At 40.3% G+C, this 19577-nt stretch overlaps 1 protein-coding gene across 1 annotated transcript in view; it reads left to right on the forward strand.

Moving 5' to 3' along the window:
• The first annotated feature begins 572 nt into the window (after window positions 1-572).
• LOC145394505 ((3R)-3-hydroxyacyl-CoA dehydrogenase-like) overlaps window positions 573-19577 on the forward strand; it is a 127275-nt gene continuing 108270 nt past the window's right edge. The window contains exon 1 of the mRNA XM_080268351.1: window positions 573-645. Coding sequence (XP_080124477.1) covers window positions 573-645 — 73 coding nt within the window. The remainder of the gene's footprint in view (window positions 646-19577) is intronic.

Here is a 19577-nt window from a genome sequence, read left to right on the forward strand (position 1 = left end):
CTCAGCTTATACTTTTCTATCATTTTATTGCTACTTTTATCTACCGTGTTATTGTAGTACCTTATGAATTCTTCCTCATTTTACAATTGTATAAAAAAAAAAAAAATACTTGCTGGAGGTGTGTGGCAAGACCGGCCACCCGCTTTTCTTGTGTACGTACTTTGTATGCTCTAACAACACTAAACATACCAATCAGTCAGTTCGAGTAAACCAACCAACCATCAACATTCTCTCTCTCTCTCTCTCTCTCTCTCTCTCTCTCTCTCTCTCTCTCTCATCTTGTATACGCACTTTGTACACTCTTACAACACTAAACATACCAATCAATCAAAACGTAAACCAACTAGTCATCAGCATTCTCTCTCTCTCTCTCTCTCTCTCTCTCTCTCATGGCATATACTGCATGTATACATTGTATGTGTTTAAGCATAAATATATATATGTATGTATTTTTTTCCCCTGAGACTGTCCTTTTCTCACTGAGAGTCTCTCCTATTTTATGCAGAAACGTCTGGCAACCTTGTGCCAGTGTGCGGCTGTCTGTGCAGTAGCGTGAGTGTGAACAGTTTGCAATGGCAGCGTCAGCAGACACCACCACCACCACAACGTCATGCACTCTCTCAGGCAGAATCGCTCTCGTCACAGGTAACATCGTATGCTCTTTATCATATACAGCAGCTTGACTTCTGTTAAGTTTTTGTTAATTTGTTTTTGCTATTTTTTCAAGGTCCTGGAGAGAAATGCCCGTATGTGCTGGCACTGATATAACCGGTCAGCTAATCTGCCTGGCTATACAAACGTCCTTCAGCTATATCCTTATCCCCCGAAAGTTGGATGGTGGTTTGTATGACAAGGACAAATGCAGCCTTCAGTCCACCAGGTTCATGTTAAAGATGAATCTGGGGCTATGAGGACTACAGCAACTACTGCTGCTACCTCCAGATGATTATTGTTAATATGGGAGAGCATCCCCGAAGTGATGGAAAATAGAAGTTATATCTTACTCCACCATTTCGAAAAGTCTCCTGAACTACATAGGAAAGTCTGTAAGTTGCGAGAATATATTGGTAAAATACGATGTCTGTGTGCATGGGGTAATTTTTCTCCCTCAGACTACAATTTATTTAAGTTATAATTTAACCAGTGACTTACGCTTAAATAAAGTTACGCTTAAATGAAGAAAGTCATCCGTCAACTGCAAGAATAGTGTACAAAAAATGCCAGCGGACTGAGAGGGCTAATGACAAAGAAGGAATAATTATCATTTACATAGTTATTTTTGCAAGCAGTGTCAATATTTTATATTTAAAGTACACGGATATCATCATCATTCGGACTTCCTTTCCCACCCAAGGGCAGGGAGAGGGGTAGCAATGTCCAGACAGCACAAACTTGCCCAGTCCAAATAGGCCACACTTCCATTCACTCATCATTCAAGCCCCCGGAATCCTGGCTCTACCGGATACACCAAAAAACATTCACCATATTCTGCAGCTTCACACAAACGTATCCGGTTGAGTCAATCCGGACTCTGCCATGCTCACAAGGGGTGCCAAAATCCCTGATCATGCGTTTCTCCTCACAACATTCATCCAGCCAGCTCGATTTCTTGTCAGATCCCGAACCTCACCGACTTCCAAACCTCTCTTCCTCAAACACTCATCCACGATATCTCTCCACCTTTTCCTTGGCCTACCTTGTCTCCTCCCTCCTTCAAATTCGCTCAGGTAAACCTTTTTCACCACTCTATTGTTATCCATTCTTTCCACATGACAATACCATCTCAGGACACTCTCTTCGATTCTTGTGTCCACCGACTTCCTCACTCCACAACTTTCACAAATCCCACTATTTCGGATCCTATCCACCCTCTGTATTCCACATACATTCCTCAACAGTCCCATCTCCATTGCTCTTACTTTTGACTTTACATTTTCATGTCACACCATAGTCTCACACCCATAAGTTAGAGTTGGCACTAACACTCCCTCATGTAAGCCTCGTACAGCTGCAACACTCAAGCCTCTGTTTCATATCAAGGCCTTCATTGCACCAGCTACTTTACTTCCTTATGTCACTCTACTTTCAACTTCTTTTGCAAATGTTCCTCTCTTTTCTAACACTGTACCCAAGTATTTGAATCTCTCACCAGTTCCAGTCTCTCTCCATTCACTATGACATCACACTGGGAGTCACCTTCTCTCTCAGTAACCATCACTTTACTCTTCTCTACATTTACTCTCAAGGCACGACGCTCACAGACATCAACAAAACTCTGCACTAGCCCACCATGTTCCTGTCCGGTATTTGCAAGCAGTACTGCATCATCAGCATACAACAAATCTGAGATATTCCACCCATCACCATTCATTACCAACGCCATCCCTCTCTCCATTACTTGTGTTTTCACTTCTCTCATCACCCCATCCATATATATATTGAACAACCATGGGGACATTACACAACCTTGTCACACGCCCACACCGATTGTGAACCATTCACTTAGATGCCCATTAACCCTTACACATGCTTCGCTACCATCATAAAAACTCTTGACAGCACCTAGCAGCTTATCATCTACATTATACATGCGCAAAACTTTCCCCGATCTCTCTTTGTCTACTTTGTCGTATGCTTTTTCCAGATCCATGAATGCCATAAACACCTTATGGTCCTTCCCACAAGCTTTCTCTGCTATTTGTCTCACTGCAAATACTTGATCCACACATCCTCTGCCACTCCTAAAGCCACCTAGTTCATCACTCACTAGGACTTCTGATATCTCTCTTACTTTGTTTATAATAATTCTTCCATATACCTTCCCTACCACACTCAATAAACTTATGCCACGATAATTCTTGCACTCACTTCGCTCACCTTCATTTTTGTAAATGGATACAGTCACAGCCTTTTTCCACTATGCAGGCACAGTTTCACTCATCCATGCCTTTTTACATATCTCCAACAAGCGCTTCATTCTACTCTCTCCACTGCACTTAAGCATCTCTGCATACACCTCATCAACCCCAGCTGCATTGCCATTTTTCAGCCACTTCACAGCATTCTTCACCTGTGCGAGTGTCACGTCTCCTGGCACTGCATTCCTTCTCTGCACACCCCCAAAACCAATGATGTTTGCAGCCGCTCTGCTCTCTCTATTCCCATTCATCAGGCTTTCAAAATATTCTATTCATCTGGTCCTTACTTCATCTCCATGGGTTAGTAACCTACCACCTGCATCCTTCACACTATCACATTTCTTTCTGCTTTCACTTCCACATTTCCGCACCTCTTTCCAAAATAACTTCCTATTTTCAGAGTAGTTCACATTCATTTTTCTTCCCAGATCATCATTTACCTCCTTCTTTTTCCTCTTCACTAGTCTCTTTACGTGCTTCTTGCTCTCGATATACTTAGTTCTTATTTCAACTGAACCCCTGTCCTGTAACAACTTTAGCCACTTCTTCCTCTATTCCTCCACCGCTTTCTTAACCTCCTCATCCCACCATGCCGTACTCTCCTTTTTTGTTGATACTTTTGCCACACCACACACTTCTTTAGCATTCCTAACTAAGCAATCCCAATCCAGTTCACTGAATCTAACTCATCCTCTACTTTGGTCCTGTAGTCATCTGCCACTTCTTTGATCCTCAGCTTCTCAACTTTCAGTCTTTCACCCTGACTGCTCTTCTTTCTCTTGATAAACCTCACTCCTCTCAGCTTGATCTTGCATGCCACAATCATATGATCTGACAGACCTCCACATCGTCCTCTCACAGCTCTCGTATCAGCAACCATTCGCATCATCGACCTCTCTACAAGCACGTAATCAATCAGGCTTCTTTCAACATAATCCCCGTTTCCTCTATACCATGTATATTTATGTGCATCTTTGTGTTTGAAATACGAACTATAAATGCACAACCTCCTCTCCCGACACATACCCTTTAGTCAATTCCCATTATCATTTTCTCCTCGTACTCCATAACAACCCATTATGTCATCCTCTGGACCAGTGCCTACTCTTCCGTTCATATCCCCCATCATGATCACTTTAGAGCTTCTGGGCATTTCTCCCACTACTTCACCCAGCCCCATCCCAAAACCTGTCTTTCTTTCTCTCAATCCTGTCCTTACACAGTGCATACGCTACAATCACTGCCACTTTCACCTTCTCAAACTTGAACTTGACATACATACACCTCGAGCTGACGCATTTGTAGTCTCTCATTTCACTCTGCCACACCTCACTCATCAACAAGGCAACTCCTTCCTTACATCTTCCACTCCCATTCAATCCCGATCATACACATTTCACACCCTCCCACTCCTCCACTTCGCACCCTTTCATCTTCATTTCACACAATGCCATCACAGCATATCTCGCACTCTTGAACACATTCACCACTTCAACCCTTTTGCTCTCCTCATTCACACCTCTCACATTCCACATGGACACATGAGTCTGCCGATTTGGTTGGGGCCCTGGGCAGGTACTGGGCCCTCCGAGGCTCTCTGAAATAACTGCCATGATTAAGTGATTTTGGATAGTGGGATCTGGGGGACCCTTAACCCTGCCAGAAACCCCGGTTATATGGTTACCACCCAGCATAGTAAATGGTTTCCTGGGTACAGGAAACCATTTGGCTTGTCACTCAGTGTAGAGCTCATATGGCATCACTCTACATTGAGTGAGTGGAGGATGGGCGCCCCCACCTACCACACGGATAACATACATTATATTAATCCCTTCACTATGATGATGTATCAGCGCCTTATTTTTGAAAACTTTAGATAATTTAATGTATTTTGGATAGACCTATTGACATGAAGGGATTAATGTAGGTTTTATATCTCATCTCATCTCATCAGCCTTTTGAGTGTCCACTGCAGGACCGGCCTATCCCTACCGAAGTGGGGACGATACAGCCAATGTATCTCTACAAAGTGGCTTAGGCTGTCTGGTAGAGATTGTATGTAGAGTAAGAAATGCTTGTAAGTGTAATTGCAGTGTTGTAGTGGCTTTGGATGTGTGTGCAGTCTGTGAACCAAGTGTAATCGGCCCGCGCAAGCCGACTGGGTGCAAGCATACTTTATAGTATGTGACACTGGTTCAACCACAGCACCCTTGATGTCCGCCAAACAGTAAGTGGCCAGAAGAATGCTCCCAAAGGTTATTACCCTGGCGGGGCGCGAACCCTCGTTCTTCAGTGTACGAAAACACACACTTTACCATTGTACCACAAAGGCTCCATGTTATATATATATATATATATATATATATATATATATATATATATATATATATATATATATATATATATATCTATTGCCAGACGCCTCAATCCAGTTTGGGGTGGCCACAAACAAATCGCCTCCAAGTCGCCCTGTCCCCCGCCATTTCACTGCCCTGCTTCCAACTCACACACCCCTCCCTCATATACCTCTCCACCCCATCCCTCCATCTCATCCTCGGCCTCCCCCTCCCTCTTCCCCCCTCCACCTCACTCACATACACTCTCTTCGTCAGTCTTTCACCCTCCATCCTCTCCAGCTGGCCAAACCACCTCAGTGTGTTCCTCATAACGCTTCCTATCACATCCACATCAACACCACAACGCTCCTTTATATCCTCATTCGTCAGCCTGTCTCTCCATGTGACTCCACAGGCTCCTCTTAAATAACTCATTTCCACTGCTCTCACTCTTGACTTGTGCCCTTCCAACAACGTCCAAGCTTCACTTCCTTACGTTAGAGTTGGTATCACAATACTGTCATGTAGTAACTTTTTCACTTCCATGCTCACTTCCCTGTTTCTTATCACTGCTTTCAAAGAACCAGCAACTTTTCTTCCCTGCTGTACCCTTTCAAGCACTTCACCCTCCAAACCTCCATCCTTACTCATCACACTACCCAAGTACTTAAACGTACTCACATTTTCCAATTCCTCACCATCCAACCTTGCTGTACATTCACTGACTTCACCTCTCTCAAAGACCATCACTTTACTCTTCCCTATATTCACCTTTAGATTCCGTTTCTTACACACTCTCCCAATCTCATCTACCAAGCCTTGCAGCTCCCCTTCGTCTTCACTCAACAACACAGTATCATCTGCAAACAACAGTACAGGGAGTTTCCAAACACTATCCTCTCTCACCAGGGCCACTCCAACATCCACTACCCTACCTTGTACCTCTTTTATTACCTCATCCATGTACAGGTTGAACAACCAAGGAGACATGACACATCCCTGTTTCAACCCAACTTTCAAAGAGAAAAATATATATATATATATATATATATATATATATATATATATATATATATATATATATATATATATATATATATATATATATATATATATATATTGTGAAATACCTTGCTTAAGAAATTTGTTTAAAATTAATAACAATGAAAAATTAGTAAAGTATGTTAAGGTGTAACATGTAAAACAAATTGGTAAGGAAGATGGGGAAGAATAGTGTTGTCAAATCGAAAGCTACAAATACCGCTAAAATTGCATTCACAAGCAGCTAGAATGACACTAAAAAAAAAAAAAAAAAAAAAAAAATCCAGAAAATTGTTAGACATGAGCCTATAATCCTTGGAATATCGCTAAAATTTTGCCGAAATGTCTTATGACATAGCTAAATTTCGTTAATATTTCTAGATCTAGAATGAAAACACGAAATTAGAACACACCAAAATATCAACATTATTAGAGGTCCTCCGCAGCTGACGATAATACAAGCAGATTTCTCTAACCAACTTTCCAGTCACCAGGATGGCTTATTACCGCCACTTGGCTCCTGAGTCGACTGAGTGGGTTACCCTACTCTGAACTCAAGGTCCCGTACTCTCGTAGATTCAGGAAGCTCCCCAATGCTTTCTCGTAAACGATTTATTTTATCATACCTTACTATCCTTTTCTGTCTTATATAAATCCTTCCAGTATCATCTTACTCTCTATAAATAACGTACAAATAGATATTAATCATCCATTTTCAAAAATATTTCGCAAAAAGAGGAGATGTTTGGAAGCCTCCTTAGCTGACGAGAATATGAGCCAAGGTCAGGCGGCTACCCTGTACAGATGATAACACACAAGACCCTTACTCCCAACTGCATGACAACAAGTTGTTTGTAGTCTATTTTTGCTGTTGGCACACGATTTCATTCCATCTGGGAGAGCTTCCTAACACTGAGTTAATGAATGATATAGCACACCCTCCTAATCGACAACTCTCTCTTAAGTTGAGTACAATTTTGAGATAGCCACAGTGTAACAAATTCCTTACTTGGACTGAAGGGGCTAATCATGATGTCCATTTGATACTTTATTTCAGCTATTGCCAGACGATTTAATATAGCTTAGGATGGTTGAGGGTGATGAATATTCAAATAATGTGCTGATAGTCTTCTCAAGTTTTCTTGTAGATGTTATCATTTATTGTAAAAAATCTTTCAGATAATTTCATGCTGAAAATAACAGCGTAAAAAGTATAGAAACGCGGTGGACAGTATCTATTTAGATTTTAAGAAGGCATTTGACACAGTACCACACCAATGACTTTTATGGAAACTATACCATCAAGGAGGAATTCGAGGCAAACTGTATTGTTGGATGCAAGATTTTCTCATAAGAGAAATGAGAACAGTACTAAGGGGAAATTACTCATCATGGAAAGAAGTGACTAGTGGAGTACGGTACCACAGGGCTCAGTGCTGGCACCAATCATGTTTTTAGTGTATATAAATGATACAGACAGTAACACTGGAAATGAAAGCTATCTAAATAAGTTTGCAGATGATGCAGAAATACAAAGGAGAATTACTAACACAGACTCTTGTAAAGAACTACAAGAAGAATTAAATAAACTTAATGAATAGAGTAATACATGGCAAATGGAATTCAGTGTGAACAAGTGTCATGTAATCAAGTTTGGTAAAAGTGGAAAAAGACCTGATTGGGATTATACGTTAGGAAATAAAACCCTACACACATCAGAAAGAGAGAAGGACCTAGGTGTGATTATCAATAACAGACTATCTCCGGTTGACCACATCAGTGAGAAGGTACGGAACTTGTATACACTGCTTGCAAATATGAGAATAGCATTCACATACATAAATGAAGACATGCTAAGAAGGATAATAACATCATTCATCAGACCAACCCTGGAGTATGCATCAGTAGTCTGGAGTCCTCATCTCAAAAAACACATAGACAAGATTCAGAAAGTTCAAAGGGCCGCTACAAGATGGGTACCAAGCTTAAGGGATCTAAGCTACGAAGAAAGACTAAATAAACTGAATCTCCCAGCACTACTGGAGAGAAGGAAAAGAGGTGACATGATTATGCTATATAAATGCATATCAGGGAAGGAGAAAATAGACATAAATGATTACTTAACCTATGGGGAAGCATCAGCAAGAGGACACTGCAAAAAAACTGCATAAGAAGAGAGGTGATAAAGACGTAAGGAAATTTAGTCTCCCAAAGAGACCAATTGATCAGTGGAATGCACTGCCGAATGAAATAGTGTGTGCCAAAACAATTCACAATTTTAAGGATATGTACGATAAATATGGTTTAAGACACGGGACAGTACAAGCTTGACTCATTCCTGTAAAGATACAGTTAGGTAAGAACAATTAGGTAAGAACACACACACACACACCGAGTATGCACCAAGGAGAGCAGACGCAGGCCGACAACGCTCCATACCGGGCCAGCTTGGCCAGTGACATACCTAAATTAGTATCTTTATATGAGTCAAGCTTTGTACCAGGCTACACTAAATGGTTTTCTATTATTTAAAAAAAAATAAGAAGAAGAGGTTTAAGCAAGACTTGTTCAAACAGAAAAGAGAACAAAGTAGTGAAAGAATGCGCTCAGGCAGCTGATTGTTTGTTTACACTACAACTGCCCCAGGGAATGTAAGTACTGTATGTGCTTTTAGTAATGCAAAATGGCCACATACTTTAGTAAAGCAAATTTGGAAAAGAAAAGGGATAAAGGTAGTAAGCAGGACGATGATTTCTACCAAGAACTGGTTGAAATGGAGACTCACAATAAACTGGTGGAGTGTGTACACAGACTGGAAATGGCTTTTCAGAATGAGATTGATGAAATTAAGAAGCAGATGCACTTGCAAAAGGAAAAATAGAAAAACTAGGAAGGGAGGTCAACAAGAAAGACACATCCATAGATGAACTAACAGTGGACGTTAGTACACTTAGGAGGAAAATGAGTGAAATGGCAAGTACAGTAGTCAACCACGAGAGTATTATGGAAGAGTTCAAAAATGATACAGAGACAATTAGGCAAGTAAGCAGTCTGATAGACCAGAGCAGTGATATTGAGCAGATAACACAGGTGAATGAAGCTGTGCAAAGCTACAAAAATGATGTGGAAACCACGTATGCCGAAATGGTGAAAGTAAAGAAAGACTTAGAAACAAGGGTGGAAGAAAAAAGCATTAAAAAGGAAGTGAAAAGAATAATCCAAAACAGTCCAAAGTTAGTCAGAGATTCAGTAGATATCAACAAATCTATAGTAATCACTGGTATAGAAGAGTAAGAAGTAAAAAAACAAGATCTCAAGAGACAAAAAGGAGATGGCAAATGTAATGAGTTTATTGAAAGAAGTATCAGAGGAAATCTGTAGTAAAGACATAGAGGAACACAAAAGGTTAGAGATATACGAGAAAAGCAAGTCAAGACCTCTAAAGGTAACCTTCCAGAGCGTAAACACAGTGGAGGAGATACTAAAAAATGCAAAGAATCTAATGGAAAAAGAGGAGTTCAAAAATATATAGATAAAAAGGTGCTTAACACAAGAGAAACTGGAATTACTGAAAGAGAAGAGGGAGGAAGCAAAAACAAAAAATGAGGGAAGATCAGAAGAGAAGAATACATTTTTATTTTTTTACAAAGTAATAGGATTGCAGGTACGAAAGTGGTACATAAACAGGAGAGAATTAAAAGAAGGAAGGTAGTAGAACCATGCCATGACAAGTATATAAACAAGATGATTAAGTTGATGTACTCAAATGTGGATGGAATGGTAACTAAATTATTAGAAATGAATGATTATGTCAGAGAAAATGAACCACATATAATATGCCTAACTGAAACAAAATTAACACCAAGGATATCGGGTGACATCCTAAACTTAGAGGAATATAATATATGGAGAAGAGATAGGAACTTTAAAAAAGGAGGAGTAATTATAATATTAACTAAGAAAAATCTAAAAGTCAAAGAAACAGAACTATATATACCCTCACAAGTAGAGCTGATTGCAGTAGAGATCAATACATCTGAAGTGAAAGTAATTGTAGCCAAATTGTATATGCCACCCAGATCAAACACATGGGAAAGAGACGAATATGAGGACCTGGCAGAGAGTACAATTCAGAGTTTAAGAGCATTACTACATAAAATGGAAGAGAAATCGGAAGGACTTATACTAACTGGAGATTTTAATACAAATATAAATTGGAATACTCTTGATATAATAAGCCAAGAAAGCTGTTGGGACCAAAAGCTCCTAGATCTCGTGCAAGAGTTTTTCCTAACGCAACATGTGAGAGAAAGCACCAGAAAAAAGAGGACTCGATGTACTCTCAATGCTAGATCTCATATTTACTAGGCAAGAAAATGATATTGACAGTTAAGATATCACCCTCCATTCGGCAAAAGCGACCATGCAGTACTAAACTGCAACTTCAGGATATCATATGACATAGTTAACAGCAATGAAAGTTACAAAAAGAGCCTAAACTATAAAAAAGGAAATTATCATGACCTAAAAAAGTACTTCTTAGAAATTGATTGGGAAAAGGAACTTAGAGTACAAGATTTAAATGTTGTATATAAAAAATTCTGTGAATTTCATGAAATAGGAGTCCAGAAGTACACCCCACAGCACAAAGAAACAGAAAAGAAAATAAAGAAATGGTTCAATACAGAATGTAAAAAATCAAAAGAAAGAAGAGATTTGTTGTGGAATATATACAGAAGACACAATAGTGAAAGGGCATATAATAATTATAAACAGGCAAGAAACGATTATACAAGAATAAGGAGGGAAGCCCAAAAACAGTTTGAGGAGGATATCATAAATAAAAGTAGTGATCAACTGAAGCTAGTTTACAGCTAAATCGGAAGCAAAACCAAAGTAAAAGATAAAATACAATCCATTACGGACGAGGGAATCACCTATACACAAGAGAAGGATATTTGTGAAGCACTAAATAAGAATTTCCAATCAGTTTTTACAGAAGAAAAAAAATTTGAGAGGAACTATGTGGAACATGCATGCCCACACATACTACCAAATATACAAATAGCAGAAAAAGTAATACAGGAGGAGTTAAATAAATCAGACAAAGGAAAAGCAAGTGGTCCTGATGAAATTTCATGTTGGGTACTACGAGAATGTGCAAAGGAGTTAAGTAAACCATTATCTCTGAAAAAGTTCAAAGGGTACCAAGCTTAAGGGATCTAAGCTACGAAGAAAGACTAAATAAACTGAATCTACCAACACTACAGGAGAGAAGGAAAAGAGGTGACATGATGATGGAATATAAATGCACATCAGGGAAGGAGAAAATAGACATAAATGATTACTTAACCTATGAGGAAGCATCAGCAAGAGGACACTGCAAAAAACTGCATAAGAAGAGAGGTGATAAAGACGTAAGGAAATTCAGTTTCCCAAAGAGAGCAATTGATCAGTGGAATGCACTACCGAATGAAATAGTGTGTGCCAAAACAATTCACAAATTTAAGGATATGTAAGATAAATATGGTTTAAGACACGGGACAGTACGAGCTTGACTCATTCCTGTAAAGATACAATTAGGTAAGAACAATTAGGTAAGAACACACACACACACACATACTTAATGTCCAGGCGGTCTACTGTCTTGAGGCAAGGGTGTTTAATTCCTTGAAAATATCTTGTACTTAGTGTCCGATTCTCCTCATCCAAAGACAGCAGAGAGTTGGCGTACATAAACCACATGAAGTCAGCAAAGCTATTGGTGGGTGTACCTTACCTACACTTTTGATATCGGGTAAACCTCAGTGTTGTCTGAACAACATAATTATTACTGAACAACCCAGGTGTTTCCGCCATAACTGACTGGCTACTGTATGGCACCTACAGATGGTATATATTTCTTTAGAATCTGGCAACTATTTGTATTTCTGGTTAGATTTTGTTATGAAAATTTTGATGTGGCCAATGTAATGCAATGATGGTTACTGGGCACTTAACAAATACATGAGATACAATAGGCAGTTACGGTGAGGACGGCATAAAACGTTTCCTTCCAGGTAACACTTCAGTGCGTGTTGATAACACTTCAGTGAAAACTATGATTACCTGGCTCCGACATAGCAGTCACGGATGCATGTATAGTCCCAGGTGCTTAAAAAATAACTTCAGGACGTAATTCCTTGGCGTGATTTGAATAAAGATAATATGTCAGTTTGAGTCTATCTTCATCTGTTATGGAGCTATAGTTATTGAGTGCTTTATGTGTGAAAAGTTTCTAACGTAATTTAAGCACAGGCATATAGGTGACTGCATCTCCGTTACAGTTTAAATGGACTCGTGTTGGTATAACATTATTTTTAATCATCCAAAGAATCTTCTGATGTCTATATCTAAGCTCTGAGACAACTTGTATGATATGAATATGCATACATTCATACATACAAAAACATACAATCACTGATACCTGTCTGTCCATGCAGTCAACTCTCTCTCTCTCTCTTTATATATATATATATGTATATGTGTGTGGTGGAGAAACACACATCACACGTATGTAATATGTGGAAAGTTTTTAACGCTCCAGCCGGGAATCGAACCCGAGACCTCTAGAAAGAAGTCAGACACTGTTACCACTACACCATGGCATGATAAATACTACGACACCTTAATTCAGTGATGAACCAGGTAAATCCGATATGGGAGGATATATTTCAACCCCAACCCATATGATGATATATATTTCAGACATCAGGATTATTGCTCAGCCCCATGCAACATGGCAAGTGACAGAAGTTTTAATCCTTCCCAGCCAGTACACAAACGCCTTCCTTTTTGTATGTTGGAGAAATACACATTACACGTGTGTATATATATGCAAAGTTTTTAACGCTCCAGTCCGTGTTGAAATATATCCTTCCATAACAGAAATACCTGGTTCATCACTGAATTCAGGTGGCTTAGCTTTCCCCACACCATAGCATACTGGCAAAAGTGCCTGACTTTATCTAAAGGTCTCGAGTTCGATTCCCGGCTGCAGCGTTAAAAACTTTCCACACACACACACACACACACACGCATCTCTCTCTCTCTCTCTCTCTCTCTATATATATATATATATATATATATACCGTATATATATTCTTATTTTTATACATATATTTATTTAAATAATCAGTTCATTTTAATGTTTTCTGAGCCCAACTCTCAGATTTACATGTGACGATTCATCACTGACGATGAACTTCCACTGCTGATACATTCATAGCTTCAATAATCAAATTACTGTACAAAGGCCCTTCTTTGTACCGCTGCTCCAACATAACAGCCATCATTAAGTGGTGTTCATCTACATGTGGGTATTGTACGGTGGTGCCAACTGATACAGAACTGCCTAGTGTAAGTCACAATATTTCTTTGAATCAAATTCGATATATATATATATATATATATATATATATATATATATATATATATATATATATATTATATTGCAAGACGCCATAATCCCGTAAGGGCTGGCTACAAAGAAATCACCGAACGTCGCCCTGTCCCCCGCCATTTACTTGCCATGCTCCCAGCGCACACCCGGCTCTCTCATATTACCTCTCCACTCCATCCCTCCATCTCATCCTTGGCCTCCCCTTCCCTCTCCCCCCCTTCACCTCACTCAAATACATTCTCCTCGTCAGTCTCTCACTCTCCATCCTCTCCACATGGCCAAATCACCTCACTGTGTTTCTCCTAACGCTTCCTATCACATCCACATCCACACCACAACGCTCCTTCACATCCTCATTAGTCTGTCTCTACATATGACTCCACAGGCTCCTGTTAAAAATAACTCATTTCCTCTGCTCTCACTCTTGACTTCTGTCCCTCCAACAAGGTCCAAGCTTCTCTTCCATATGTTAGAGTTGGTATCACAATACTGTCATGTAGTAACTTTTTTACTTCCATGCTCAATTCCCTGTTTCTTATCACTGCTTTCAAGGAACCAGGAACCTTTCTTCGTTTTTGTACCCTTTCAAGCACTTCATCCTCCAAACTTCCATCCTTACTCATCACACTACCCAAGTACTTAAACGCTCTCACATTTTCCATTTCGTCTTCATCCGGTCTCACTGTACATTCTCTGACTTCACTTCTCTCGAAGACCATAACTTTACTTTTCCTATTACACTAACAAGACAAATGCTCCTATGATTACCACACACTTCTTTGTTCCCTTTTCCTTTGTAAAGGGGAATAATTATACCTGACTTCCAATCTCCCGGGACTATAACTTGCTCCCAGGCCAATCTGCAAATCTTCCACATCCATTCTACTGCTATCTCTCCCCCATGCTTTAGCATTTCACCACACACTCCATCAATTCCTGGGGCTTTTCCCATTCTGACTTTGATCATTGCTTACACAGCTTCCACCCTACTGATTTTTTCCTCTCTTCTCACATCTCTCCTTCTTCCAGCCATTCCCCAGCCACATATACTCGTATTAGTTTCATTCTCTATGTTCAACAATTCCTTAAAGTATTCTCTCCATCTGCTCTTTTTTTCTCCCTTCGCCACTAGTAATCTACGATTTCTATCTGTCACTTCCCGAGTAACTTCTTTTACACCCTGTCTAACTCTCTTTACGTCTCTCCAGAAAATTTTCTTACATTCCCTCCACTTTACACTCAAATTCCTCCCAGAGTCCTCATCCACCCTCTTCTTACTTTCTTACTAATCTTTTCACTTCTTTCTTCCTCTCTACATATAACTCTCTCTTCCGTCTCTCAACTTCTTCCACACCCCTCTTTCTCATCCACTCGCTATATGTTTTCTTCTTTTGTGGCCCAGCCTGTTTCACCTCTTCATTCCACCATGCTGTTCCCTGCACCCCATTTTGTCTTTTCACTCCACACACCACCTCACATGCTGCACAGATTTCCTCTGTGAATATCTTGCACACACCTTCCACGTCCCCCATCTGCTTCAGTCCATAATTATCCAGTCACTCATCCACTTCTCTCTTATATTCTGTCTTTTTCTCATCCTCTTGTAACCTCGCCACTCCTTGCATTTACTACTTCCTCCTGTCCTTCCCTTTTTCTACTTGTCCATCACACTTGGACCGTGATTCTGTGGTGGTCAGAAAATCCACTCCCCCAACCTCTATATGCTCTTGCATCCACTAAACACCTTCACATCCTTTCATCCACAAATAGATAATCAATCATTGCCTTCCGTTCATTCAGTTCACCAACGCTCGCCATGTATACCTATGGATCATTTTGTGCCTGAAGAGGGTATTGGCTGTCAATAACCCCCTCCCAGCACAAACGTCGACTAAAGCACTGCCATTCTCATCTATCTCAGCAGGTACACCCCGTTCACCAACTACTCCACCCACCATCACATTCCCTACTTTATCGTATATATCGCCAATCAAAAACACTCATTCCTTTCAAACTTTTCCATGTATGCTTCCACATTTGCCCAGAACCCTTCCCTCACTCTGCTTACACGATCTTCCGTTGGCGCATACACACACACAATCGCCCACATTTGTTATCCAACATTCAGTCTTACCCACACAATCCTTGAGCGAACTGATCCATACTCTCTTATATTCTCCTTCCATCTGTTACACACCATAATACACACTGCTTCATTTGTCCTCTCAGTCTCACCTACTTCCGCACATATGCCCCATCCATACTCCCATTCCCTCTCACCCTCACCTCCCCATTTAGTTTCAGTTAATCCACATACATCAATTTTAGCACCCTGAAGCACTTGGACAATCTCTTTCTCTTTCACCTCATCATCTGCACCCCTTCCATTCCATGTAGCTATCCGTACCACATCCATAATTGATCCTTAGTCGTCACCTTTTGGTCAGTCCTGGTTCGAGGCTTCTTGTTCGTATTTTCAGTTAGTTGTTTTCCGGGGAGGGGCGCTAACGTTCCGCCAACCCACGTGTTGTCAAGTAGGGAACACGTGTTGGTTGGTTTTAAGGTTACCACCCCGCACTGTAAATGCTTTCCCGAATTATAAGAAATCATTTGGTTTACCACTCATTGTAGAGTGACCATAGAAACATAGTACCACTATACTAAGCGGGTGGATGGTGGGCTCCCCCACCTACCAAATATATATATATATATATATATATATATATATATATATATATATGGAGCCTCTGTGGTACAGTGGTAGAGTGTGCGTTTCGCACGCTTGTGAGCTCGGGTTCGCCTCTCGCCAGAGTTGTAAAAACTTTGGGAAGTGTTCACCAAGCCACTTGCTACTTTGGCGGACACAAGGGGTGCTGTGGTTGAACCAGTGTCGCATACTAGTATGCTTGCACCCAATCGGCTTAAGGCGGGCCGATTACACTTGGTTCACAGACTACACACGTATCCAAAGCCACTACAACACTACAATCACACTCACAAGCACTTCTCACTCTACATACAGTCTCTACCAGAAAGCCTAAGCCACTAGGTAGAGATACATTGGCTGTATCATCCCTGCTTCGGTAGGGATAGGCCGGTCCTGCAGTGGACCTCAACAGCTGATGATATATATATATATATATATATAGAGAGAGAGAGAGAGAGAGAGAGAGAGAGACACACACACACACACACACACACATAATGATGATGTTCCTGTCTCCCTTCCTCTCACCACCACTGATATCTTTGACTAACTGTTTACCACTGATATTTTTGACCATCTGATTAAGGATCATATTTCATAAGACAGATGCTTTGTATTACATCTCTTACCAGTATATTGTGGACAAAACTCACAAATTTTTTATGGTTAAAAATGTTTTTTTATGGATCCTCTAAGTGTTTCCATCTGAATGGTCATTGAGAATTCTTCCTCACGTAATGCCACTCAGGGATATGTAAGGCTGGTTACCCTTGCCGTAAATGTAGGGAGGCTGTTTATGTGGAGCAAAAAAGAACTGGGAAATGGCACGATGCATAAAAATTTCTGTATGGTGGATATGACTAGTACAGATAATAATACACATGAGAGCATCTACCTAACGTGTCGAAAAAACAAGCAAGGGGATGCTATAACAAAAATAAAATAAAATTATGAAACTTCTCCCGTAAGACTGTTGACTTTTAATTTTTTTAAACATTAAAGTAACCCCTATTAATTTCTCAAAATAATATGAACCTCTCAGTGTAATGAGAACTACACTAAAGAACGTTTTGACAATAGAGATGAAAGATATGATATCAACATCACAGAAATGGTTATAATGACGAAACCGATAGTGACCTAAGGGAACTCAAAGCTCAGAGTAATACTGAATATTTAAGAACATTAATGTGAAAGCAATCAGTGCCTTTCAGAGCTCTGCTCCGTTCAAGTATTTGAATCCGCACCTGCACCACAACCACAATGTTAGAGCCGCATATGCACCGCAGCCTCATAATTTTAGCTGTCTAAGTCTCGCACCTGCACCGCACCTGCAAGACATTGTCTGCACCCTCACCACACTCACAACACATGGAACCACACCCGCACCGCACCCCCAACAAATGGAACCACACCAGAACCGCACCTGGAACACGTGGAACCACACCCGCACCACACCCACGGAACAGAGTCCCCCAATTTGCACTTCAGTCATATGGCTGAATAGCAAATTGTTGGATCCTCATACTAGCAATGAAGATCAAGCATTTACAGTATACTAAATGCTATGTTACTGTATGATACAGAAAGGACAAACTTAAACAAGAAGATTGCAATGATTTTCTTGCAGTATGGTTATGTAATATTTTTTTTGGTTTTCATTTAACAGTTTTGACACGATTGTGGAAGTCCATGACTCATGCTGATATAGATTTTGTTGCTTGCATTCCTACTTCTCATTATCCTTCTCATTTAAACTTGAAATCATGAATATCATCGACACAGGATAGCTTGAGGCTTGTCTTACCTGACACTACGTGTCCGGGTAGACTTAAATTTCTTACATTTGGTGCACTGGTGGCCATGATACACAGAACATTCCGTGTAGTCTGAAAGATTGTCGGGAATTGGATCTCATGTTCTGGAGAATGGACATGGAACACGTCTGAGCATAAATTTTCTGGTACACCTCTAATTCTATGATGTGTCCTCAACATCAATGGGGAAGTTATCGTAATCACAAGCAGCTATGCAGATGCATTTAGCAGGGGGTGAGAATATGGTGCGTATTGTTGCCCAGTCTTCAAGGGGGCTCAGACTGTTGGGAAAGGTAATGGATTTGGCATCTCACAGAGTCAAGGACAAGCTGCCTGTCTGTTGATGAGAGGACTCTCATACCTTTCTGTTTGGGGCGACATTGCAGACCCACAGATCTTATGTGACATTCCCCTTATCTTGTTGTGGTTCCCTAACTTCTCATACACATAGAAAGTTAAGGCACGATGACAAAAATCTTTTCCATCATATCTAAATGTGAAAATTATCTAGACCATCACTCACCTTGGCGTTCCACAAACGGAGCTCTACCGATTCTAACTAGCAGGGCAAAATAAACACTCAGTACAGGAATTGTAATTTCAGTATCATTGATAAGTTACAACAAGCAGTATTGTAGAAGGCCCTGCTGTGAGATGGGAGGGTACCAGTGAACATGTGAATGACCGATTGTGAAGTGAGCTGACCTAATGAAGGCATCTGTGCTTATATTGAGCTTAATTACTCAGAGGTATGTCCGGTCACCAGAGTTAGCTGGTAAGTTTAATCCGATTTATTATTATTATTATTATTTTTTGTAAGGATTTAATGTACGGTTAACCCCTCCTAGCTGGAGAGTTTAACCTTTTTTTAACAAGAATCAAATGGGTAGTTAACCCGGCCTGCATCTGGGGAGGAAGTCCCATGAGCATTTACAGATGTGGCGAGGCCATATGGTGACTGCCAGTGAAAAGAGGAATAGGTAAGGATTGAGTGAATACATGTAGTTGTATGCAACACTAGCACACGTTTGTTTATCGTTTTCCGTGGTGTGACTAAACACTGATTTTCAAGCATACTATACAGATTCCGCACATGTACCGCATTGGCGAAAATACAACAACACCCACACGGCAGCACCCATAGAGAAAGAAACTGCATCCATAACGATTTCCCTGCGGTATCTCGCAACTGCATCGTGGTGTGGGATATTGCAAGAGCGTACAGTGTGGTTGTTCCCCAGAGTGCTGTACTGTCTTTAGCATCTGTTTCGCAGAGAAGTATCAGCATTTACATTTAAAGAGTAACATTCATCAAAT

The sequence above is a fragment of the Coenobita brevimanus genome, chromosome 27 (genome assembly GCF_032717465.1).
Source record: "Coenobita brevimanus isolate Jiangsu-jjx chromosome 27, ASM3271746v2, whole genome shotgun sequence".
NCBI lineage: Eukaryota > Metazoa > Arthropoda > Malacostraca > Decapoda > Coenobitidae > Coenobita > Coenobita brevimanus.